This window comes from Sparus aurata, chromosome 3, assembly GCF_900880675.1.
Source record: "Sparus aurata chromosome 3, fSpaAur1.1, whole genome shotgun sequence".
Lineage (NCBI taxonomy): Eukaryota > Metazoa > Chordata > Actinopteri > Spariformes > Sparidae > Sparus > Sparus aurata.
The window spans coordinates 10,609,152-10,634,910 of record NC_044189.1 but is presented as its reverse complement, the minus strand read 5'-3'; the positions used below and the strand labels follow the sequence as shown (position 1 = coordinate 10,634,910).

General features: G+C 41.6%; 1 protein-coding gene across 1 annotated transcript in view; it reads left to right on the top strand.

Moving 5' to 3' along the window:
- LOC115576944 (dolichyl-diphosphooligosaccharide--protein glycosyltransferase subunit STT3B) overlaps window positions 1-23,385 on the top strand; it is a 90,485-nt gene extending 67,100 nt beyond the window's left edge. Inside the window, exons 6-16 of the mRNA XM_030409648.1 lie at window positions 1,091-1,189; window positions 3,871-4,017; window positions 8,691-8,739; window positions 9,439-9,593; window positions 11,555-11,766; window positions 14,168-14,355; window positions 15,137-15,308; window positions 15,766-15,939; window positions 16,990-17,103; window positions 19,070-19,276; window positions 20,278-23,385. Of these exons, the coding sequence (XP_030265508.1) occupies window positions 1,091-1,189; window positions 3,871-4,017; window positions 8,691-8,739; window positions 9,439-9,593; window positions 11,555-11,766; window positions 14,168-14,355; window positions 15,137-15,308; window positions 15,766-15,939; window positions 16,990-17,103; window positions 19,070-19,276; window positions 20,278-20,352 (1,592 nt within the window). The 3' untranslated portion in view covers window positions 20,353-23,385. The remainder of the gene's footprint in view (window positions 1-1,090; window positions 1,190-3,870; window positions 4,018-8,690; window positions 8,740-9,438; window positions 9,594-11,554; window positions 11,767-14,167; window positions 14,356-15,136; window positions 15,309-15,765; window positions 15,940-16,989; window positions 17,104-19,069; window positions 19,277-20,277) is intronic.
- The last annotated feature ends 2,374 nt before the right edge of the window (window positions 23,386-25,759 follow it).

Here is a 25,759-nt window from a genome sequence, read left to right as displayed (position 1 = left end):
AACATCCCAGTTTCATGGAGCACGTGGCAGCTCTGGCACATTATCCGTTGGCTCAGTCAGTCAGACCCTCCACCATCCACACACCCTCTGTCAGCTTAGCCGTGAGCTCGCATCAGGCACTTCTGTTGCGGTTGAGAAAAATGATACCATGTCAAGTATCATTTACACATGATTATATGTTCTACTCATCGTAACCACACAGCACAGTCTTTGAGAGCACTGAGAATAAATGATGATCTCCTCACAGTGAGAGGGTTTTGACCTACGTCTGCTCCGATTCTTCTACGATGAAATTATACTTGAGATGCTGTCCGATGAAATGGAAAATTTCACCTTGTCTTCATTGTTCTTCAAGAAATATGCAGCCAGAGCATCATCCAGTGACCCCATGCACCTTTTTGTAGCGAATGAGTTCAGATAAATTCAAGTGTAGACATATTCTGTTGAAAATGTTCTGTCTCTTTCGGTTTCGGTCTCCTCACGTTCCCTCCTCTTTACACCCCTCAGCTTCTCATTCCAGAGCCAGGTCTCCCTGTCATAACGAGAGAACACGCAAAAAGGACAGAAAAAAGAAAGGGAAAAATCCAGGTTTAATAAAATGCCTCGCAGTCTATGTTCCCTCACAATTCATCTCCCTCTGTCTTGAGTCAATAGCAGATGTGTGAGAAAGAGATTGCTGAGGGCGGTCACAACTACTTCAAAAATGAGGCACACTCTTCAGGAAGAGTATGAAATCTTAATTAAGCTGGTGCGTCTGCGAATCGGTTCCCCCCAGCTACAAAGGTGGGAGTCGCACTGTTCTCGGCACTGTCGTCTCACTCCAGGCCTCACCGCCACACTGCGTTGAGCCAGCTCCCATTTTCTGAGTAAATGACATTAGATTAGGTATTTTGTATTTACTCCCTCTGAGGTGCGACAGTGGAAATCAATAGACTTTAAATACCTCTATTGAGGTTGATTTCCCTTAGTGGGACCCATGCTGGAGTGATGGAACAGAATACAAGGTTTTTGGGAGTGTAATAGTTTATTTGAATTGTTTGATGTCTTATCTGCTCTCTCTCTCTCCATCCCTGTTTTTCCTTCTTTACAGCTTACAGCACTTTCTACATTGTGGGTCTGGTATTGTCGATGCAGATCCCTTTTGTCGGCTTCCAGCCAATCAGGACAAGCGAGCACATGGCTGCTGCCGGTAAGTCCCACCTTCCCTACATCGGGAGTGGCTGATCCTGCATTCCTCTATAGAGTATCAGCATGAAAGCCGCTCAGACAACCTGGGGTAGTCGATCTTATCAGTATTACCTGGTCTCCAGGCATACATTGATTTCTTATCTAACGTCTTCACCGTCTTCTTTTCAAACAACAGACACTAAAGCGTCTACTGTGTACAGTAGCAGCAGTGTTGTAGCACAGAATAGGTGTCACATTTCACCTGACATGTGACGAGAGATTGACTTTGGATTTGTTGAAAGCAAAGGCACCTATTGTGTTTTGAGAGAAGAGAGACAGGGCAGCTGGTACTGCTGTATCGATAGTTCAGAAAATGAGTATTGAACCTGTTTTCAAATATTCAATGCTCATAGGGAACTTGATAATGTTAACGAGGAAAAATAATTTGGTTAACTTGCTTAGACATTGGAGGTGTGCAACCTGTCACCTGCAGCTTACTGTGGCTGGACTAATTGTTTCAATATTGCCTGTATTATATTAAACTGATGTATTTTAATAATGATACAGTAACAGCAGTGCTAAGTGCTAACCTCACTGACAAGCATTGCTTATCCTGGGCCTGCTTTAATAATACAAATCAACTTGCCTTTGACCAGTGAAATGTTTTTATTGTGAAGCTGCAACAGCTTGAAATCTTTCCTGCGTAATCTGTTACACATGCTTCCACAAGTTTATTAACCAATGGAAACATTTCCTCAGTGTGGCAACTCTATGTTCAGAGTGGGATGATGAATTTTCCTCCTGAATGTATGACTCTGTCATACCTTTCTCATGAAATGTCAGAGCCTCTAGAACCTGACATAGCCCTCAGATGTACTGTTTTGCTTCCACTCTCACCAGCTCCCCTCCGCTGTACACTACCTGCCACTAACAAAGTGGTCCACTAGCTGGTAACATAATGATAGGTTTAGCAGCTAAAAGGCCACATTTTCCCTTGATGACTTGAAGGGTGATTATTGGACTTGTATTCATCAGGAGCCAAAGGAACACAACTCTAAATGAATGCTAATGATTCTTTGTTTCGGCTCAGTGTCTAAATCCCCGACTGTGCAAGTAAATGCAGGTTTAATGCTACATTTACTTTTGTAGAATTACAGTGAAATTGTTTGCTTTTTAACACTTAACTGAATATTCCTGTGTAAAGTTACATGAGGTTTCTGAGCTGAATGTCTGTCCGAGTTTCGTACGAGGACACGTTGATTCGGTTCATATTTCACTGCTTCCGAGTCAACTTCCAACCTACCCTGACAGCAAATTTGTGCTGCAAAACACCAGGGGGAAGGTTCAGGCTGACTGCTGTAATGCGCGTATTAAAGGGGTCACTTTACATAAGCCACTAGCTTGTTTTCAAAGCACCTTCCAGTACCGTGGATGCACAGAGTTTAAGATAGGTTGGCTACAGCGGGAATTGAAATCCCCTCTGACAGTTAGTCATGCCCTGTGTGTAGAACAACACAGGACCGGCTCAGAATACATTTGCAAAATAAAAAAAAAAAAGTAAACAGCTTTACATGCCACCCATATGGGTTTAGCACTTTAAGTACTTTTCATTTTTGGCTCGTGGGTGGTTTATTAAAGCTTGTTCAGTTTCGCCTCTCAAGAGTGGGCCCATCTGCTGCCCGACAGCACGGATGGGTGCGTATGTATGTGTGTGATTCTTGTGTTCATTTATATCCAGATCGGGAGAAGACTGTAGTTGGCAGCTTCATGAAGACTGAGCAGCACCTTTTTTTTTTTTATTGTCTCAACACTGCAGCAGGGCTATATTGAAGTGTCCCTGTTTTCCTCGATGTCTACAACACAAACAGCATTATGAGAGGCTTAGAAGAATGCACCACCCAAAAAAAAAAAAATCTGCTCTGCCTCTGTTTTTGCCCCCCCCACCCCCCCACCCCTATCTCTCAAAGAGCGAGTGTGTTTTCATGTCGCCGAGGTAGCAGCTGCTCAGAACATCTGGTGGTAGCATTCGGGGAGCACAGTGGGAGACGGGAAGAGAGTGACAGAGCCATGGTCGGTACCCTTGAGATGTCAGCCCCTGAGGCAGGCAGGCAGGGTGGTGTAGAGTGACAAGCGTGTTAGCACCACGGCGGCTCTCCGGGAGGCAAGCAGGGGCTTAACCTTGGAAATGGGTGAGACCTGCCGTGGGCCTGAGGAGTAGGGCGAACGCACATAAGTTTTGTCAAAGGGATGGTAGGTGACGAAAGAGAGGGAAACCAGGCCTCTGTTCAATTTTTTATATCAAATTCACCGTACAAACAGAGAGACACAGCGGGAAAACAGCACTGAGAAAGTGTCAGAGCAGAGAAATGGTGAAAAGAAGTGTGACCAAAGGGGGGCTGCGAAAAGAAAGACAAGGCGAGGGAAAGAGAAGGGCTTATTCACACAAACCTGTCTCATGCATTTGAGATATCTTGTCCCGCAGTGTTTGTCTTTCACATCTGCATGAACAGCCAAAGGGGGCTATCCCAAACTGCTTTGTCGCGATTTCTGCCTAACTGACAATGGCACTTCTTAACCACGTGAACCTGCTTTGTACCCTGCAAGCGGCGGCATGAATCGGGGCCTCCTCAAATATTCAGCGCAAGTTTCCCTTTTGTATGTTTGCTCATGCTTTGGTGCTCTGTGTCTGGCTTTTTTTCTCAGGTGTGTTTGCACTTCTGCAAGCCTACGCCTTCCTGCAGTATCTGAAGGACAGGCTGACCAGGCAGGAGTTCCAGACACTGTTCTTCCTCGGCGTCTCACTCGCTGCCGGCATGGTCTTCCTCACCGTGATCTACCTAACATACACAGGTCTGTATGTGCGTCTGCTCACATGGTTTCACAGTGGTGATTAGTCAAGATATTACTGTAAACAAACTCTTTAATTAAATTTTTTTGTCCTTGTCAGTAGAGCTGAAACTGTTGGTAAAGCATAATACATTTTTAGGTAAATTTTTTAAAGGTTAAGTTCACTCAGGGACTAAAATTCAGTCATTCATCCCGATGGACAGTACCTAGATGTGTCTTAGTCCACAAAGCATTTCTCAAGCTTCACAGCAGAACAACATTGCAGCATTCCCCTAAACAACTGGAGCAGATGCAAACAGCAACCAAAAGAACATGAAATGGCTCCATACAGCTCATTGGGCATAATGCAAGTCTCTAGAAGCCCTGAGATCTCAAATTGATTTTAAAAAGACATTATGTAAAGCAGAAATCTTCACTGTAGTTACTAGGCTACAGTACCCCCCCTAAAGTGGTTACCTGAGGGTGTAAACAACGTCTTAGAAAAATCTATTTGGGATCTCGGGTAATCTTGGCTGTGAAGCTCCAGAAATGTTTTATGGACTACGAAACTTCATCCATCTATTCATCGGCATGGGGATGAGTAGACTATGAATGAATTTAAATTGTTGGGTGAACTTATCCTTTTAGCAAAAATGGCATAAGTTTTTGGGTTTCAGCTTCACAGTGTTGTCCTTTTTTGTCATCGCAAATCAAATGTTTTGGGGTTTTAGACCCAAACTGTAAACATCACATTTTTCACAATTAACAGACATTTCTTGAGTTATTTAGTTGAATAAATAATCAGCATGTCTCATGTTTGAAACGAACCATAATCATTGGTTGTAGCGCTCCTTTCTAAACAATTATCATCATTTGCAACCAATGTCATGGCTCTGCAAATTGGATAGCTTCTCATTAGTCAGAATGCATATTATTCAACATAAACAAACAACAACATATTGAATTAAAAATAAATTTCAGTCCTGTTCAATGAATGCTCTACTACTGAATATCTTGCAATTAATATGTTTACACTCACAGGCTATTACAGGTCTTATTATAGTTAACCTGGCGGTACATATTATTCTCATCACGTAACTCAGTACATAATAACAATCAACCTTCAGTGAGTGTTTCCATGTATGCTGACCCTACTAATTAATTTTTTACCAAATGCACTCGTCTCGGAAATACTCCCGCAGAGTCCAGAAATATATACATCTTTAAATGCAGCAAATGAATGTAAACACATTGAATTAAAACCTTCTTTGTGTTGTTTTAGTTGCACTTTGCAATCAGTCAAAGCAAATATGGAAAATAAATAAGATGCTGTTATGTAGGCTTATCATCTTTTAATAATGTTTGGATGTTTAAACCAAGCTACTGTCAACAAAAACCTAGATCTAATATCCCCTGGTGTTACTTCCAACATCACTCATCAATCACAATGCAACTTATATCCCTTTCTGAAAAATAGTTTGATACTACAAAACTGATGATTAATGTTTTTACCCTCATCTGTTTGTGTGGCTTTTTAGCACAGTATGTTATACATTTGGCCGAGATTTGGTGCACAAATTGCCTTTTGTGCAGGAATCAGTTGATTCGCTTTTGATGATGATCCAGATCCGGGATTCGAGCCATTTTAGATTTTGTCAGCTGTTTTCTTTTAGCCAAAAGTTTACAGCATGTTCATACACTATCCTCCTGATGGTCTGACCCTGGGCCTCCCCACCGGGCTGCTAATCAGCATTTGGTTTAAACCTGGAAGGCGAATGATAAACAAATATAAACTGCTATGGATACCCCAGCTCGTTGGAGAAGTTTGAGAAACATAGAGTATTGGTGGAAGGAGGATTGTGCTCTCCCTGAGTACCTTTGTGTGAACTTGTATGTGATTTTTTTATTGTGTGTGTGTGTGTGTGTGTGTGTGTGTGTGTGTGTGTGTGTGTGTGTGTGTGTGTGTGTGTGTGTGTGTGTGTGTGTGTGTGTGTGTGTGTGTGTGTGTGTGTGTGTGTGTGTGTGTGTGTGTGTTTTTTGACTGGCCTGGCTGAACCCTGATGTGCACAGGCAGCTGGTTGAACTTTGTCCTTGTTAATGTTTTTCTCCATTATATTCAGCTCTGTCTGGGTTTGTGGTCTCAGCGGAGGCCTCAAGGTTTCAGACCTTTCAGTGTTGCCTCCTTGCAATTTATTGATTTTTGCTGAAGTGTTCAGATTTAAGATGACATACTCGCAGTCTTGACCTATTCACAAGATGCAAATAGCTTTTCGTATTTCAAAAGCAACAGTCGATGGAGAATTTGGTGCAATCCATTTCTGCACACCTTTTTTTAATAGCATCACACTGGCTTAGCTTCTCTTTTTCTAGTGGTTCATTACCCCGGAGTGCTCCCAGGAAAGCTAATGCAGTTTACTATGTAAGAAGAGTGCTCCCTTATCCCCTAAGGCTGTGTATACACACATCTTCTGTAGTGAGTAATGAGCCCTAACAAAGAATGGGACTGTTTTTTTTACCTGCCATCATATATCAGTTTTCTCACCTTGAGTAAGGCAGCAGATAATTTACTCGCCTTAACCAACGATCTGACAATCTGTCACTGCAGATTATGTAAATACTGCAGCCAGGCCTTTTGCCCTGCGCAGAGAGATGGTGGCACTTTACATCCACAGTAATATCACAGTCCTAAGATCGGTTGCCTGCCTGTTTTAGAACTGATTGGTCTCTCATGTGAATACAGTCTGGTGAGGATTCTGCCTCCATCAGACGTCTGGTAAACGTTGTGATCCATCAGCCATGAATTGAGCAGTGGGAGCCGGTGACTACTTGGTAATGTGCCAGTTTTGCAGTGAAAGCTGCGCATGTTCGTCTCCGGCTGTCAGACTTTTTCATCTCATATGAACCTCTTAGAGTAGCCGGGTGGGCTTCCACAATATCTTGAACATGAAGCCAAATATTGATTGGTGAAATCAGTGTCATCCTTTAAATCACCTCAAAAAAAAAAAAAATCCTTCCTTCCACTTTTACAGCTTTTTTTTCACATCTTTTTCTTGCCGGCTGTGGTTCAGCGATTTGTAGCGTCTTATTTTAAACGCGTTCTATTTGTACGGTGGCAGGGGTGATTATAATATTATACACATATTAAACACGTTAAGGCATCAAAGGACACGGTGCAGCTATGTCACTGCAAACGTCACAACATCTAAAACATGGGGCCAATGCTCGTGTCGCTGAGCACATGTGAGTGTGTGAGTGGCTGCGTGAGCCCCCAGGCAACAGTTCAGAGCTGAAATGTATTCGAGATCAAAGCTTCACCAAAATAAGACATTTGCATGCGCACATGAAATACCCAGTATGGTCTAATTTGCAGCTTAAATGGTTTCAGTTACATTTGTAAACAAGTCAATTTTTGTAATTAAGAACCATCAATAGAATACATTTCAGCACTGACACATTTTCTCTGAGGTTTTTCTTGGTTGTGAGCTACAGTCGAGGCAGAAAGTTGTGCTTTTATTTTTTATGGGTTTTTTTTTCTAGTTTAGATGCTAGACTTCATGTGCCATTCAAGGCCCTGAAAACCTGAAGTATTTTCTCAGTAAGCTTCCTGATACAATATAAAGGAGGAGGTTAGGGTTATCATTTTTTCACCTTAGTCATTTCTGTATTTCCTATTTTTCTGTGCTAGTCCTGATGGTTTAAAGTCAGCTCAGCTCAGTGAGAAGGAAATGATGTTCAGCAGCAACATTTGAATCAACTTGCAGATGTTTATAAATGGTGTCCAACTATCAGTCAAATCTGATCAAACCACAAATGTACAGTCCTAATGGACCGGTTTCTGAGGTTTTGAGTGTTGCTCTGTGGAGTTTCCTCACTAGCAAACATGTTTGCATTTAGTGGTTTTTCATAAAAATATGTATCCTTAAGGCCCCAACATGTACTCAAGGCATTTTCCTCCTTATAAAACATTTTTCAGAGCAGATTCATTGTATATTTAAAATGTAATTTCCTTACATCCATGTTTGCTAGCAAGCTACCTTCTTCTTCCACCCTGTTGTTATTGTTTCTGGCACGTTACGGCTCCCACCTGTTCATGTTGATCTGCATAAATGTGTGTTTTCATGCACAAAAGAAACAAAACAAAGACTAAAGCTTGATCTCATCGGGCTCCCAGTGGGCTCCACAGGGTCCCTTTAAACTCTTAGAATATAAAGACAAAGAATTTCTGTTTATTGTCTGAACTTTACCTTGATTGCTGCTTTTTTTTAGTCATGAATATTTATTGTTCTAGAGAAATAAGTAACATCAAGTATCCAGGGACTTTGAATAAGCAACTGCACATTTCCACATTGTTCACTATTCTTCGGTGTGGTCCGTTTTATTGTCCTTAGGCTATCTTTGCAACACATTTCTGAAGGCCTGTAGGTCAGATGGTGCTAACCAATTATTTTTTTATTCAAAGCTGCGCAATTGGGTTTAGTTTTCATTATAAATAATTGCATTTTTTTTTTCCATCTAATGAAAGGATTTCAAAGTATTATTAATATATTTTCCCATGATTAATGGCCTTCATCTTGCTGTAATGCAATTCAACAAACTTCCTGCATGTCTACCAACAGTTTTCGTAGTCCAAGGCTCAACTGGAAAAGAGAAGAGCATTATTCACTTCTTTATTGATTGTGTTTTCTCTCCTTCTTCAGGATACATTGCTCCGTGGAGTGGTCGTTTCTACTCTCTCTGGGACACCGGGTAAGCTCTGCTGACCTTCACACTCTCGCTGTCGATGGAACACTTGTTCAATCGAGTGCATGTGTGTGTTTTCTATGGCAGCTATAAACCCCCTCAGCACCATCCCAGAGGGGGAAACAGTACAACACAGCACAGACGTTGTGTTGAACCATTGTCTTGCTTCCAAATAGCGCCAGGCACCCTGTGTTCTCCAAATGCACTGCAACGTGTTTTGATATTTCAGCACACCCAATCAATTCTTCCCTCCACCCACCCCCCTCATCTGCTGACTGAAGCAGTATGGGATAGTTTTTTTTTTTCTTTCCTCTGGAGGCTGATACTAATTTCTTAATTTGCTGTGTGTTTTCTCTTTCCCAGCTGTGATCACAAAACACTTTAGAGAGAAATATTTAAAACTGCGTAGAAACTGCTGTGTAAAGGATTGTAATCAATAGAGGGGATGACGGCATCTCAAAAACTGTAGAACGGTAGAAGAAGAGCATCTCTCGTCTGTAATGCTAAATTACTTTCTTGTTTTACCATAAGCGTGCTGGGGAGGTAAATTATCCTTTTTTGCCCTTCATAATTCTTGAGTTAATCAGGAGGATCTATTGTATAATTTGTCTCGACATTCCCATTGCGCTCAACCCAACATGAATTACATCCCGTCTGTCTCCCCCTCCCCCTGTATCTGTCCTCCCTCCCTCCTTCTCTCTCCAGCTATGCAAAGATCCATATCCCCATCATAGCATCGGTGTCGGAGCACCAGCCGACGACGTGGGTGTCTTTCTTCTTCGACCTCCACATCCTGGTCTGCACGTTCCCTGCAGGCCTCTGGTTCTGTATCAAGAACATCAATGATGAACGAGTGTTTGGTAGGAATTTATTTTGTTGGCCACAGCCCTGCGGTTTCTGAAAATATGTTTTTGCACCTCAGTTTCTACTGTGGCAGAGCGTTTTGACCTCGTCCTAATTCCCATCTGTATTTTTTCATTTAATGGTGTCCTCAATCTTTATTAATATATCAACACAAGATGCTCCTAGATGATGTAGCAGTCCTAGAAGTGTTTTTAAACACCAATTTGGTCAGCTGAATTGTCATGAGATTTCGTACAGACAATCATGTTCCCCAGGAGAACAATCCTACTGACTTTTGTGATCCCCTCATTTTTCATTTCGGGCAACCATGACATCTACATTTTTGGTTTTCAGTGAAATATCTCAACAATTGTTGGAAAGATTGCCATTGAATTTGACACACACTGTCATGTTGCCCTCAGGATGGATTGTTTTAAGTTTGAGGATCTCCTGACTTGTCCTCAAGCGCCATCATCAGTTGTTTTAATTACTGAAAAGATCATGACATTCCCATCAGGCCCAGCTTTACTCGCTGCCAATTAGCAGCTGTTAGCATACCAGTATGCTTAACTGAAATGGTGAACATGGTAAACATTAAACTTGGCTGTGCTGACACTATGCTTAAAGGACAAGGACAACCCCCTTGTTGATGAAAAGCCAGGTAAAGTTTAATAGTCTGCATCATTTCTGGAGCTTCTCAGTGAAATAGTGTTGCAGCATTCACCTACCTATACACCTGACTTTATGTTGGTGTAAGATTGAGTAGATAATGACTGGATTTTTATTTTGGGGTCAACTCATCCTTAAAGTTTAGCCTTAGAACTGCAAGGGTGGCTTGAGACTCTTCCTGATTCAGTTAGTTTGGCGCTAGGGCGGCCTCCAAATACTACAAAACCTGTGAGCGTTGGACGCTGTTGAAACCAGTCTTTAAGTAAATTAATTTAAGCTGCAGATTTTATTATCAGTATTCTCAACAGCATGCTTTTTTAGCTTCTGCCCACTGTTAGCCTCAGATGTAATCGCTTTTAAACTCTGTGGTTTGATTTTGTTTACTAAAATGCACCATGGGAGACGGTGTTTACTTCCCATCTGTACACAGGCTCGTCCCTTTTGACTTTCTATCAAAGAATTAGATATTTTCTAACACAGTTTCATTTATTATGCCGATGATTCAACCTGGAGAGTTGAATATTTCCAACCAAGCTTTTGAAGTGCTCCAACTGTCAGTCATCAGATATGGTCCTTGGAGAAAATTAGCTCACCATATGACTAAATTTTGTCTCTGCCTATTCGTCTGCATGAGTGATATAGTTGTTTAGTCACTAATTCTTCTATTTCAGTCATTTATGTGCTTAATTAACAGCTTGCTGTGATAAACATGCATTATCTGTAAATGGTATATCATGAGACAAATGAACCAGCACAGTGCCGCCTCTCTCTGTCTGCAGTATTGTGATTTGCTCTGAACTTCCATCTGCCTGAAAGAAAAAAAACACTGAGGGGACTGAACTTCTTTAAAAAGAAAAAAAAAAAAGAAAGAAAAACAACTCAAAACTTTTATGTTTTCGCAGTAAGACAGCCACGATCAAGGGCACAGAACCTTTGAGCGCTAGAAACAGTCCTTCAACAGTCTGTCTCTCCCTCAGACTTAATCAGCCTATTACAGCTATTGATTAGACATGCACCTGTTGAGCCGGGTCGGCTCTTTTCAAGGACGGAAAGCAGCCAGCGCTGTTTCCATTAGGGTTTGAGTTGTACCGAGCCAACATAGACTGATTAGGCTGCGTTGCTCTAACAACTCAATTTCTCTCCGCCATGTCTTTATCTCCGTCTCACACTCTCTGCCCCATTTCCCTGTCTCTCCTTTACATTCACGCCATCTTTCTCCTGTTTGACCCTTCTCTGTACTTTGTTTTCCCTCTCTCTCCACACCCCCGCCTCTCACTCACCTCCTCCTCCTTTGTCTATTTCCTTCCAGTGGCCTTGTATGCCATCAGTGCGGTCTATTTTGCTGGTGTGATGGTGCGCCTGATGCTGACACTGACTCCGGTGGTGTGCATGCTGTCAGCAGTGGCTTTCTCCAGTGTCTTTGAGCACTACATGGGAGACGACACAAAGAGGGAGAAGCCCCCAGCTGAAGACAGCAGCGACGAGGACGACAAGAGGAATTCTGGGAATCTTTATGACAAGGTCAACCGAGACAAACATTCACATGAACATCTATAGAAATGTTGTTCTTTGCACTTAAAGCCCTGTGGCAGATGTTATTAAAATGCTTGGGTTTTGACAGTCAAAGGCCTGAAGTTTAATACTTAAATACCACAGCAGACAAGAAGGGACAAAACCACAGTTACTGAGATATTTTGTAAAGTTGTCATTGACCTTGCATCATCTTTTAAGGAGAAGTTTGCACTCTCATCAGTTGCATGTGTATCAGCTTCCCTCTTGAGGTATGTGTGCCAGTTTGTGTCAACTGTGATTTACCAGTTATTCAGTTGCAACTGTTTGATATTGTTGCCATAATTTAAGTTGTTGGACTGCTCCCAGTCCACCGCATGATCACATCATTTTTATGTGTCATCCACAAATAACCCTCCTCTGGAGGTGAGGCTGAAGTAACAATTTATGGTGTGCAACAATTTTGTGAAGTTTAAAGCCAATTTTTGAACATCAGAACAGCAATTTTGAAAGTCTGCTTGTGGTGATGGTGCTTGTAACACATCCCGGCTTCCCTGAGCTGCTGAAGAAAATGATTTTAGTCTCAACACTATTGCACACAATGTGATACAAATCTACATTTCTGCTGAGAGTTGTTGGTACTGACATATTTTAAAAGGTACAAATGTGTCAACCAGAGCTCAAAAGGGGCACCAGCTTCTAGCCAAAGTGATAGTGAATGATAATCTATGAGTGGGAGGCAAAATTTTAACATTCTCTAGCCATTTGCCAGTGGACAAAAAAGTTAATTTTGCACCCTGCTGTCGCTAGTGGCAGAGCTTTTCATAAGAGCCAGCTGCCAGTCACACTGCCAGCAAATTTACTGTATTAATTTTGGACTTTAATCAAATAATTTTAATTGCAAGTTGCGATCTGCTGTGTGAATGGGAGGTTGTGTCCTGCTGTGTAGAGAATGGAGAGTCGTCGTCGGTGCTTGACAAATGTTAACAAAATAATTGGTGACAGAACACATTAAGAATGGCATTGATTGCACAGACTGGGCACATCCTAATTAGACAAGCTGCTTCAGAAAAAAAAAACAAAAAAATGGTGGCAGCGACTAGACAATTGTGCATTTTCCATATATGCCACGCTGACGTTTATTGGTTCAGTGAATGAAAGTATGATTGAATTATGTTTATTTATATTGTGCTTTCTGCAGCAGAGCCTTCACTGAGGCATCTCAAGCACCATTAAAACAGACAATGTTGTCAGAGTAGTCGGTCAAAGTCTTATGAACTGTAATTCTAGTTCAAAATGTCCTCAAATGCTTTTGTACTTTTTGTCAAGGACTAGTTATGCAAACTAATGTCAGATGCCCCAAATCATATCAGCTATTTATAGACTGTGTGGGCTAAAACACACAAGCTGCCTCATTCTTCCCTACAATAATTCACTACACGTTCACAACTAGATAAACAAGCTCTTTAAAATGCATCGGGATCAGGGCCACCAAATTTGGGAAACAGTTGTTCTCCCTCCCGACCTCCTACATGGCTGTTTTCTCTCCCTGGCTGGCAACTACATATCCTTGTGAAAAGCCTTGTAATGGAGAAGTCTGCGAGCAACAATACAGGTTCTTAGGTCAGAAATACTTTCAGCATTAGGTCGTTGGAGTGAGAACAATGACAACTCTTTAGGGCACCTGTACACGTATATATTGTATACCACAGTATGGCCTAAAAATATCATGAAATTATTATATTTTAAGGCCGTACCGCCCAGCCATACATGCAGTATATCCAGTGTCTTCAATGTCTGTCATGTTTAATGTTCAAAGGTTTGTTAGCTAACTGATTTTGTCTTCTGAATTAGTAATAGAGTCAGTTAATTAGTTAGTCTTTATTTATTCACTAGGGCCATTAAGAAAAAGATCTCCTTTACAAGAAGGATCGGAGAGAAAAAAAGTACATGTATATCTTCACACACTAATTAAAACAGGCACAAATTTTATTAAAGATATTAGGAAGTGCCATTTCACAGTCCCCCGCTTTGGAATTAGTGTCTGTGACTTCAGTTTAATATCTCTTTGTCGCCTTTTTCCCCCCCACAACATTCAAATTATTTCCTCTTGTCTACATCTGTCTCGGCTCATCATTAGCCGCAGTCAGCAAGTAATTGGAGGTGCTGGTAAAGAAAAATGTTCACCCTGTGCAGAATTCTTCCTCCCCGGAGATTTCACAGCTCTAACAATTCTCTGCTGCTTGTATAAAATAATATTAACTCATCACGCAGCATGGAGAAAAACTTGAGGATGCTCGAAGATACTTTGCTCAATTAGTTCATTCAATAATTTATTGCACTCAATAATTCATCTGCCTGAAACGCTGCAGACTTTGCAGCCTGTCATAATAGTGTTTGTCTCCCCCTGCAGGCCGGCAAGGTGCGCAAGCATGTGTCGGAGCAGGAGAAGGCTGAGGAGGGTTTGGGTCCAAACATCAAGTCCATCGTCACCATGCTCATGTTGATGCTGCTGATGATGTTCGCGGTCCACTGCACCTGGGTCACCAGCAACGCCTACTCCAGCCCCAGCGTAGTGCTCGCCTCGTACAACCACGACGGGTACCGATTACACCGGCACACACACACACACACACACACACACACACACACCAGTCGTAACGCCATAATGGATGTTAAATAACCAGGAGGAGTCTGTAGTAATTCGTAATGCGGACGGACGGCTTGCTCCACCTTGCATGCAAATGTGCACATGTGTGAGTATGCGGGGGAACACACAGAGCAGCAGGGAGGCAGGGAACACGTGTATATTTCATCAGATTTGTGGAAATATTGATATGTGCACCTATGAGCATTAATATGATTGCTTAACTTAGTGTTTCTAGGTCACAGAAGGCGTCTGTGGACCATCTCTGAATTCACAAAAAGCCGATATATTATTCTCTCTGAGAGTCTTTACAGGCATAATTATTCTCTTTAAGCACTAAGAGGGAAATATCGAAGGCCAACACTAAATGCTAGACGCAAGTTCTCATACATATATTAATGAAACCACGGCACTTCTCAGACAATGCTGTGGCCCCTCTACAGGGAGAGCAGCATGGACGTCATTGCCGTTTTCTCTCTCACCCACACACTCATAATATGATTACCATACCTTCTGTTAATTGATGGCCTGGCTTTATGTCTGCTCCCCACTCCTTGAGGAAAGATTTAGGCCATGAACATTCAAAGTGTGAGGTGTTTTTGAACCCTCAGTTTATTATGCATGGATGCTCTATTTTGATTCAAAGTCTGAGCTGAAATATTAATAACCTCCGCAGCCATATGCCTGTCGACGCTGTTACCTGTCAACCTCTTTCTTTGTTTTTTTCCTTGTCAGGACGCGTAACATCCTGGATGACTTCAGGGAGGCCTACTACTGGCTGAGACAGAACACAGACGAGCATGCGCGCGTCATGTCGTGGTGGGACTACGGCTACCAAATAGCCGGCATGGCCAACAGGACCACACTGGTGGATAATAACACTTGGAACAACAGTCACATAGCGCTGGTGAGCCTTTTCATTTGTTTCGTCTTCATCTCTTTGCTCTCCTCCTTTTTTTTTTTTTTCTTCAGAGGAACAAATAAATTCCTCTACCAGCTAGTGAATGATTAGCATCCTCTTAAGTGAATTTTTTATGTTATTGCCACGTTGTGTAAACCCTCTGCTTCCAACATGCCTCAGATTCTTGTATGCTTACTCTTTTTCTATTGAATTTACACTGTAGGGGGTTTTCATTTAATTGCTGTCGGGTTCTGTGGCTTTGATTTATTCTTTCCCATCTTCTGCCAAATGTAGAGAAATGTTTTTGTCTTTTAGTTAAGTCTGTTGAAGCCCTACAGCTTTCTTCTCTCTTGCTTTTTTACCTGCTGACTGTTGTCTCTTCAGCATCTGTCCACGGGAAATGTATTGAAGCATCGTGTCTGTGAAACACCAATTAAAGCACCGCTTGTCTTTCTGGTTCTAGGTGGGGAAAGCCATGTCCTCCAACGAGAGCGCAGCCTACCAAATCATGAGGTCACTCGACGTGGACTACGTTCTGATTATCTTCGGAGGTGTAATCGGCTACTCCGGAGACGATATAAACAAGTTCCTGTGGATGGTGAGGATAGCAGAGGGAGAGCACCCCAAAGACATCAGGGTGAGTGTGAGACACCTTCCCTCCACTGCAGAGATTCTCCAGGAGATCATGTACCAAGCACTTACACAGCAGAGGAATCGATGTTTGCTCTTCTTTCTAACACACTGAGACTTTATATTGAAGCTCAAGAACAGAACTCTGTTTATCCTGCTGTGCTGCATCCATGACGCATTATCCGCGAGTCGGAGGCACATTCTGAGCCGCAAACTCTTTTTCAAAGGAGATAATAGCAAATTCACATTTTCAAGTTCCTGATGTTCCTGTTTTCTTTTCTTTATCTTTTGGTCTGAATTCTCAACATGAATGTCGGCTGAATGCTGCAGCTGACACTCCTCCAGCAGACAACTGGGAGTTAGAGCCACAAAAACACGCATTCAAGAAATCAGGCTTAACAGAGAAGGCTGCATGCACATGCAGCAAGTCAGTAATCAGATTTCTCCCCAACCTTATCTTGGAAGTAATACACAGCTTTCAAGGCTGCTCTGTGTTAGTTTCAGTTTTACCTGTTTTACTGTGTGTATAGTGATTTTACCTGTCGTGACACCTCTGCTGACACCATGTTACTTTGCCTGTCTTAAGAAGCTATTTAGAAACCCAGAGTATAAATGGCCATGGAATTGTTTTTCTCCAGCTGAAGAGACAATGTTCTCCAGTCCTGTACAACTCTGTGATTGTTATATAGCAGTAGTGGCAGGGTGTCATTTCTGGTAGTTGCTCCACATCCATGTCTGTCGGCCTTAGTTTTGTTTCTACTGCTGTAATTGATTGCTACCCTAATGTTGTTCATATTTTTGTTTTGTCCCCCAATTATAATGTCGATATCACATTTTATGTAGCCATGGTAATGTTGGGGGGGGGGGGGCATCTGTGTGGCTAGTATGATGTCACCAAGCATAGCATAAATACTACAAAGTCTACCTCTAAATGCAACAAAATCCACCTAACAGCACTTCTAAAGATGAGGATAACTGCAAAGTTACATCTGAATCATGTAAGCATCTACCTTTCTAATGTTCTCGACCTCTTCTTCTTCCTCATTGTCTTCTTCAGGAGAGTGACTACTTCACTCCTCAGGGAGAGTTCCGAGTGGACAAGGCCGGTTCACCAACTCTGCTCAACTGCCTGATGTACAAGATGTCCTACTATCGATTTGGTGAAATGCAGGTAAGGAGAGGTGCTCTGCCGAAAAAGGCTCGATGTTCCTTTCTGGCCGAGTTAACATCCTGCATATCTTTGATCGATTTATTTTCATCTGCGGCTGTGAGGTCAGGGCTGGAGACAAAGATTTTTTTTTCAGGGTTATGATCGCCTTCACAGGTTCAAATAATTGAGTCGCAGCTCTGCACCAAGATCAGAAAATAACAAGCAGCTGCTGTAGCTGGAGAGGCAAAAAATAAAATGGAGCTACTCTATTATGCAGCTTTAGCCGAGAATAACAACCAGCTGCCATCACCAAAGGTGTAAAAGTTGTTGCTACTGTGTCTTAAAAGCGGAGATGGCTGACAAACAGGTGGAAAAGGATTTAAAGGGATGCCTTGGGGAGCTCCTGAAGTTCGGAAAAAGGGAGAGGGGTGGGTGTGTTGGGTTGGAAAGAAAGAATTGGATGAAGGAGAGGGAATGTGAAGGATTTGGCGTGCGCTTTGAAATGTGCCACGGCTACTTCTGGCAGGTAGCGGAGAGGAGATGAGAGGAATCCTTCTTGCTAGGTGCTTACATCCCCGTTGTAGATGCAGCCCGGACAGCAGCTCAGCTCGACAGACAGCTAATGCTCGGTGTAGCTCTGTGTTTCAAGGGGGGAAAGGGGTGATGGGGAGAGGCACATATGGAAACGGAGGACAGGAGGGAGGGAGCCCAGCGAGAGAAGGAAGAAAGTCGGAGTAGGAGTGGGGGTGGATTAGGTTTACGGAAACAGGATGTGACAAGGTGAAACAGAGGCTTAGAGGACATCATGAAAAAGACAATGAGTAGAGTGGAGAGAACAGCGCATGATAGTTGAGGATGGAGTTTGCAGCAGTGAGATTAAAGGATGATGCATAATACATGCAGAATACAAAGTATGTAATGATAGAAGCACACCAGCTTCATATCTCCCCAAAAGTCTACTCCATTATTTCTCTTTCCTAACATTTATACAAGTCGGACAGCGCTAATAATTACAAATCGAGAGACTAAACTATTGTGACTAAAAATAATTTAAGGTTTCACACACTGTCCTCTGAAGCAGCCTGAAGGCATAAACAAGATGCTAATGTCCCGGAGACGTGGCACCTGAAGGGAGAGCGAGAGTGGACACTGAAGAGAGGAGGGGAGGAAAGGGAAAAGAGAGGAAAGGGAAAGTCGATGGCGCCTGTAGCTTTGAGAACAGAGGTGACAAGGGCGAACCGAGTGTGAGGAGGACACGGTCAGAGGAGCAGAGTAAGATGTCGCAAATGGCTCATAGAGAGATTAATGTAACAGTCGCCAAAGGGCAGACGCTGCTCCGCAATTAAAGTGCTATCACACTTTTTGTTTTTCTTTTATACTCGTGTTTGTTCTCGTCTTTATCTCTTCCACAGCGATGTTTGAATTGGCAAAACCGCAGTGGGCTGAGGTGAAATGGAAAAAAAAAGCGGAAACTTTCTCAGACACAATGTCATAATCGTCTCACAGAGAGAACTTGAATGCGACTTCATTTAAATTTGAATGAAGGAATAGTGCAACAATTTGAAAATATGCTCCCATGCTGTCTTGCTGAGACTTGGATGAGAATGTTGATCAGATTCTCAAGTGAAGTATGAATTTACAGCCAGCAGCTTGTTAGCTTAGCTTAGCTTAAAGACTCACCAAATAATACATTGTAACTTGTTTCTTTAACATCAGCACGAATGTTAAAAAATGTTCAAAAAAGACGCGTTCAGGCAGATTTTGTGATCTTTAAACTCCTTTGTTTCGGTTGTTTAAGCTAAGCTAACTTGCCGTAACCTAATATTCAACTGACAGATATGAGAGTGGTACGATCCTCTTTTCTAATTGATTGATTTATTTTGAACCATTTCTTTAAACCAAGAGGCATTTCGATTCCACGTTCCTTGAACATTTTCACACACGGCTAGCTTATTAGTCTAATGACAACATTTTCCCTGTCACCCAGCTGGACTTCAGGACGCCTCCGGGCTTTGACCGAACGCGCAACGCCGAGATCGGCAACAAGGACATCAAGTTCAAGCACCTGGAGGAGGCGTTCACCTCGGAGCACTGGCTGGTCAGGATCTACAAGGTCAAGAAGCTGGACAACAGAGAGCCGCTGGACCACAAGCTGCGCAGCGTGGTGCCCAAGCAGAAGTACACCTCCAAAAAGGTACCGCTGATGTTAGGTGGTGAATTTGCCCTCCAGGTTTGGAGAGATTCATTTAGATTTAGTTAGTAAATAACGATCCTGCCTGTGTTGACAATCTAAATGCAAATTGTGAAGTACCATTTGAAGGAGCAGCTTAACACATTGTTTTAGTTAGAAAACAAACTTCACAAAAAGCTTATTTTCCCCACTGGTCAACACAGAAACTATTAAATAGTGACCTTGGCTTCACTGACGTCCACATGGTGATTCAGAGTCGTTCGACCTGCTGCTAACTTAACTCGCAGAGGAAGAACAGGAGTAATAAATGAGAACAGAATCACCTGATTTTTATGCCTCCATGCTGACGTCAGCCGTGACTGAATGCATTATGTTTTCAGGTTGTCCGTCTCATTCTTATCTCTAGAACACCTTGAAGGAATTCTTCAAACTTAGCACAAAGTCCACATGGATTTGAGGATAAACTGATCAGATTTTGGTGGTCAAAAGGCACTGTGACCTCGAAAAACACATGTATGGACTTATATCAACTTTATGTGATGAGTGCAACAAAGTTTTACACAATTATCTCATGAAATTATGTAGTCATGACAATTTTATGATGTCACGGTGAAGTTGACCTTAAGGATAAATGATGTTCTGCGAAATATGTTCTGGCCATCAGTCATCGGCGCAGCTCAGGAACGGTGACTTGAGTAATGTGCAGAGGCATACAACCACGAAAATTCCAGTTTAGATTTGATTTTATCTTATTGAGGACAGAATCAACTGATGTTTTTCTTGGAAAAAGACCTAAAACTCTCGAATTATAATTCATGGTAATAAAGTCTCCATCGTTTCTGTCATCACAGTCATAAAATGATACCAGTAGGTTCTGTTTGATGAGCCAGAGGTTTAATCGGAGTCATATAAATAAATCACATCGCGTAAATTCTCAATGGAACTCTGTTTTACCGTCATTGTTTGCAATTTGATTTACTGCGTTTTTGTCCCTCCACATCCAGACGGCCAAGAGGAAGCGAGGACACATCAAGAACAAGCTCGCCCTGAGGAAAGGCAAGAAACTACAAAAGAAATAAATGATGATGAACTCTTCTGGGAAAAAACAAACGAAAATGCGAAGAAAAAACCTTGAACAACCAATGAAGAAGAACACAGGGGCCGTTTATCTGGCACTTGGTCTCAAGCGCTTCCCATTAGAGCGCCCCCGTGTGTTGAGGAAGTTGAAGTGTCATATCTGGCTAGCTCCAGAACTGTTGTCTGTTTTATCCTGAGGATCTTTGTCTGGCTTTTTTTTTTCCTCCTGGTCTTGTTTTTTTCTGTTTTTGCTTTTGTTTTTGTTTTTTTTACTTTGTACTTGAATGTGTGACGAGGCATAGGGCTGCTCTACTTGGTTTTTCGGCGTCGATTAATTTTTAATTTTTTTTTTTTGTGGTACGTTAATTAACTGCTTATCAGTACGGGGTGAGAGAGGAGGCAGAGGGGAAACGAGAGAAGACTAGGAACATTTGCACCAAAGACCCATCGACCTTGCTCCATGGCACATGTGAACTCATTACTGAGAGTGAGGAAGCGCGGGGGGGTGGGGGGGTGAAAGCTGAGGACTTGTTCCTGACACGTGTACAGAGGACAGTATGCGGTATGGAGGAACGTCACTGTCGTTCTAGACACGGTCCATCTGTAATATTAACCTTTTTATCATCATCATCATCTCCTTTAATGTCTGCCTGGCTCCCCGACCTTCTTTTTCAACAAATTCTTTAGACAAAAAAAAAAATAATTGGCCTAATATGTAAATATGTTATGTAAAGAAAAATGTCTAAAAGGATGATAATATATTGGATTGTTGTGGTGATTTTTAAATATGCAGTCTTTTTGTTTTTTCTCTTAATTTCTCTCTGTGATTGTTTCGGGTGGTTGTTTTTGTACGGCAGCAAAATCGGACAGTGAATGCAATAATTCTTGTACAGAGAGGGGCTCTGAGATTTTTTTGTTGAAAGAATGAATGTGAATTTTTACAATGTTCCCCCCCCCCAGCCCCCTCTTTTTCATAAATTGCATAGATTGTACATTTTCTGCTGCTAGGGTTTTAAAAGACAGAAGCAAGCAACTGTGTGTAAAAAGTAGTGATAATAAATTAGGCCTCCCTTCCTGCAGAGGGAGCTCTCTAGTTCAGCGTGCAAAGCCTAGTGCCTCATCACTGGTCATCATCGCCTCATGATTTTGTGACTGTCTCTTAAATTTGTTAGCGTTTTTTTTGTTTTCGTATCATAGCAGCGGGTCGGGTGCTTCAACCAGACTGAGGCGTTGGAAACTGGACATTTTTCTTAAGATGTCTGGAAATAGATTGGTGAACTGTGAAGGGGGGGGGTAGTTAGTACACAGGCACTGAGAGTGGAACTAGAAAAAGACAACTGAGGGTCAGGAAAGACGAGAGCTTCCATCTTTTTTGTCTGTTACGATGGTGGACTAACAGCCATCTTTAGAGCTGTGTCCTAATTCCATACTGCAGACGAGTCTTTAAAGGTATCTGCCAAGTTGTTTTATTCACACTGTAGAAATAACCACTGTTCTAAGTTGCATCCCTAATGATAACTAACAGATCTAAGTCTCATTAAGCAATTATTTGTTTGTCAATAAAATTTCAGAAAATCAGTTTCCCGGAGCTCAAAGTGATGTTAAATATCGTGTTTTGTCCGAATTGAAGTCCAAAATCCCCAAATATTCTCTTTAGTATTTAGTCATTTAAACTGATATAAAATAGAGAAAAGTTGCAAATCCTCATACCGAAGAAGCTCGACCATCATTTTTCCTTACAAAAACGGACATATGTAGGAATTAGCATCTTGTCGAATCCATTCTCAAAACAAATGAGGGGCAGCATATCACCAAAATAACCACTGACTGTAGCTGCTGTTAGCTCAGTTAGCTGTGCAGCTAGTGGTCCAAGCTTGAAGCATCATCAGAGTGTTGGTGTTTACACTGCTAGCACAGGAGCTGTAGCCTGAGACAGGTGGGGGGCTAACTGGTTAGCATGCTGAGTTCGGTAGATATGTTGTCGACATAATGTCGTATTTTTCTGTTAAAAAAAAAGGGACATTCAAAAGGCCCTTTAATGGTCTATCTTAAAGAGAACCTTTACTCCTTTTTTAAAATATTAGTTGAAAGTAGTACTGCTAATGATTATTTTCTTTATTGATTAATCAGGTGATTATTGTCTATACATAAAATATTCACAAAAGTGTGACTAGGAATTTCCGTCCAAGTTGATAATATTTAATATGAAAGAAGAATAAAAACAACCAAACTAGTGAAGTTTCTGCTTTAAAAAGTCACTTAACCGGTTAATTTAAAAAGTCATTTATTTTCCGTCTCGTTATCGACAAGTCGCCTGATTGATACGAGGTGGTATAAAGTTAGGACACAGCTTTAACGAGCTGTCACCTCTGACTCGTTAACTCTGCGGGCACTGCACTGTTCTTTGTGTCTGGGTTCTTCAGATGTCTGAACGCTGTGTGTGTGTGTGTGTGTGCGTGTGTGTGCGCGCACGCTTCGTTACATTTGTTATCAAATAAGTGACACATCAAAAGACATCACACAGCTGTACTTGTTTTGTCACGTCTCACAGAAAGTGACTTTTATTAGTATCACCTGCTTGTTTGTTTCCCTCCGTATATTTTCTTTTTTAAATTGTGTCTGAAATGCTTTGTTCTTTTTTCTCGCTTTGATCTTGTGTGTCACCGTTTTCAGGCTTGAGACCTTTTCGACACAACGCCACATTGTGATTCACACAACGCCTAAAACTGTCGTGCCCGTTTTTTGATTCCTCATTTGTTCGAGAAGAGAGTTCAGACTAAGCCTTAATGTGATGTGCAGTTTGTTTTTGCCCTCTTTTATGTTTTTCATCTTTATCATACATTTTGTGTCACTTAGGAGCGGCGGAACAGTTCTTCCTGTACTAAGTTTTTCTCATCTCTTAGTAGCTCGGCGCCGTCTGACCCCCGACACCGTTTTATGTTCAATGAAAAAAATCCCTCCCTCACCTTTCAAAGTTTACATTTTTACATTGTTGTTCTGTTCAGCCATCTTTAAATATACACTTTAATGAAAAACGCTTGCCTATGTTGTTGTTATTGACATTTATAAAGTGTAATTAATGGATGGCACATTCAGTATACTCACATTTTGCAACCGGGGTGAACAGGACGCCAACCACTTGATGGCAGCATTAGCCTCTGTATGAAGACATTAGCTTCAGAGTCTACTACAGGATGTATGAAGAGTGACATAACTCTCACAGTGGTGGGGATGGTTGGTGGAGGGGTTAAAAGAGGCATGTGATCGTACGGTCACGAGCTGGAATCCTTTGGAATGTGGGTAAATAATGATGATAGGATTATGTGAAGTCAAGCTCTTAACTTGACCCTGAGTAAGGCAGTAAAACCCAGTTTTTCCAGAGCTGAACTATGCTGCGTAGGTATACTAATGAAACAGCATGCTACCCCTGAGTTGAATCTGTTAACGCTGAGGGTGTAATGTTGTGAATAACTACATCCAAACGAGATCTCTAACGAGCTTGGTACTGCAGGGGGTTGTAATGCTCATTTCAGCTCAGAAAAGTTGTTGTTGCATTAATCAAAATTGAAGAGAAAATTCAAGTATCCGCACATCCTTGATGGGCAATTACTGCTAAATGTAATTGATGTTAATACTGGTTTGATCTCTCAATATGTCGGTTGTTAATTATTATTTTTTCCATGATCTGAGCACCGTGGACAGTGTGACACATAAGAGGTCTGTCAGTAAAGGGAACTTTTGGATCCTTTTTTTTTTTTTATCTTAACAATATAACAGGTTCTTGCCTTTGGCCTGTGGTGGTCCACCATCACGTTTCCATTTTGGCCCTGCAAGGGAATAAGTTTGGGCACACCTGGTCTAAAATGTTTTTGCTAATCAGCAGCTGTTGATGCTAATAGGCTAAATTTGGCTTATAAACATACAGATCACATGTTTGAGCTTCACAATCTTGTGCAAAAGTAGTTTTTACTTGAACATATTCGGTGTATTAAATACTGGATGTTCAGGTTTTCTTGTTGGCCAAGCATGTTTGCATGCTAACGCTATCATGGTATCATGCTCATAGTTGGTATGTAATGTTTAGCTTCTTAGCACACATATGTTGGCATCTACACATGCCAATGGTTAGCATGCTAATATCTAGCTTTATTTTTTAAATCATACTAATGTTAAGCACGTTTGCTTTAACCTTCAGCCGAGGTTGACAGGAACTTGGCCATTAGTAGTCAGGCTCAGCTGTCCACGCTAATGTGCTAATATTAGCATTTGAGCATATAGATAAATACATATAACATGTTCGAGCTCCATGTTCATGTGCTACAGAATCTCAGCATGACACACCTAGCATATTCAAGTTCTGTTGGTCATTTGCATTTTGTCATGTTTGCATGCTAATGTTATCATGGTAACATTCTAATATTAAGAGCAATATGTAAAGCTGTGCCATCATCTATCTTGTTTTTTTAGCTTGCCAATGTTAAGCACTTGTAGCATGTCACATTTAGCATATTAACTATTGCACATTAAGGTGAGCTCAGATGTTGACAAGTTGCATGTTAATGTTATCATGGTATGACGCTGATATTTGGTCACTTCTTACATCACGCATAGTTAAAATGTGAACATGTCAATATCCATCTTTTTTTTTTTTTAACTTGCTCATGTTAAGCACTCCTAGCATGTCACATATTAACAAACGGATATTTATGATGTTTCATGGTGGCCATCTTGAAACTCCTGTCAGGTTGAGCTCATCTTTGTCAGATGTGCTGTACTTGCTAATCAGTAAACTGTATGTTGGATCAGCTCCACGCAAAAGTGCTAATTTTGTTTTAATTCTAGCACACAGATGCACCTCGTTTGATCTGTAGCGTGTGCCATGTTTGCATGTTAATGTCACAGTACCATGTTAATACTCAGCGTGACATGATTAGCCTCTTAGCCCACGTATAGTTAGCATGCCAACATCAAGCTTATATGTTATGTAACCGTGCAGTCGTTATTATCGTCATTATTTCTGTGTTTGCATTAATCTTCAGGTTGAGAGGAACTTGGTCAACAATTTTAAAGTGTGTTTTTGAGAGTGGATTCTTGGATATCGCCGGCTGTGGTTTGTTATCTGCTGGAGTGTGATTAAAGGTTAGGGGACCACCAAAGTTGTCATGGTTCATCCTCCAGGTAATGTGCAGTGACTGTTCTAAATTCATCTTCCATCTCGTTCTTCAGGATTAGAGAGGCTAGTCCGCATTGGAGCTGCACCGCTAACGAGGGTAACGAGCAAAATAATCCGATTGTGCTTTGAAAAGCAAAATGCTGCATATGTCCTCAGGCTGTGTGGCGAATGAGTAGTAGCAGTGTTCAGTTTGAATGTAGGACATTTATAAATTCAGGACATCACAAGAAGACATG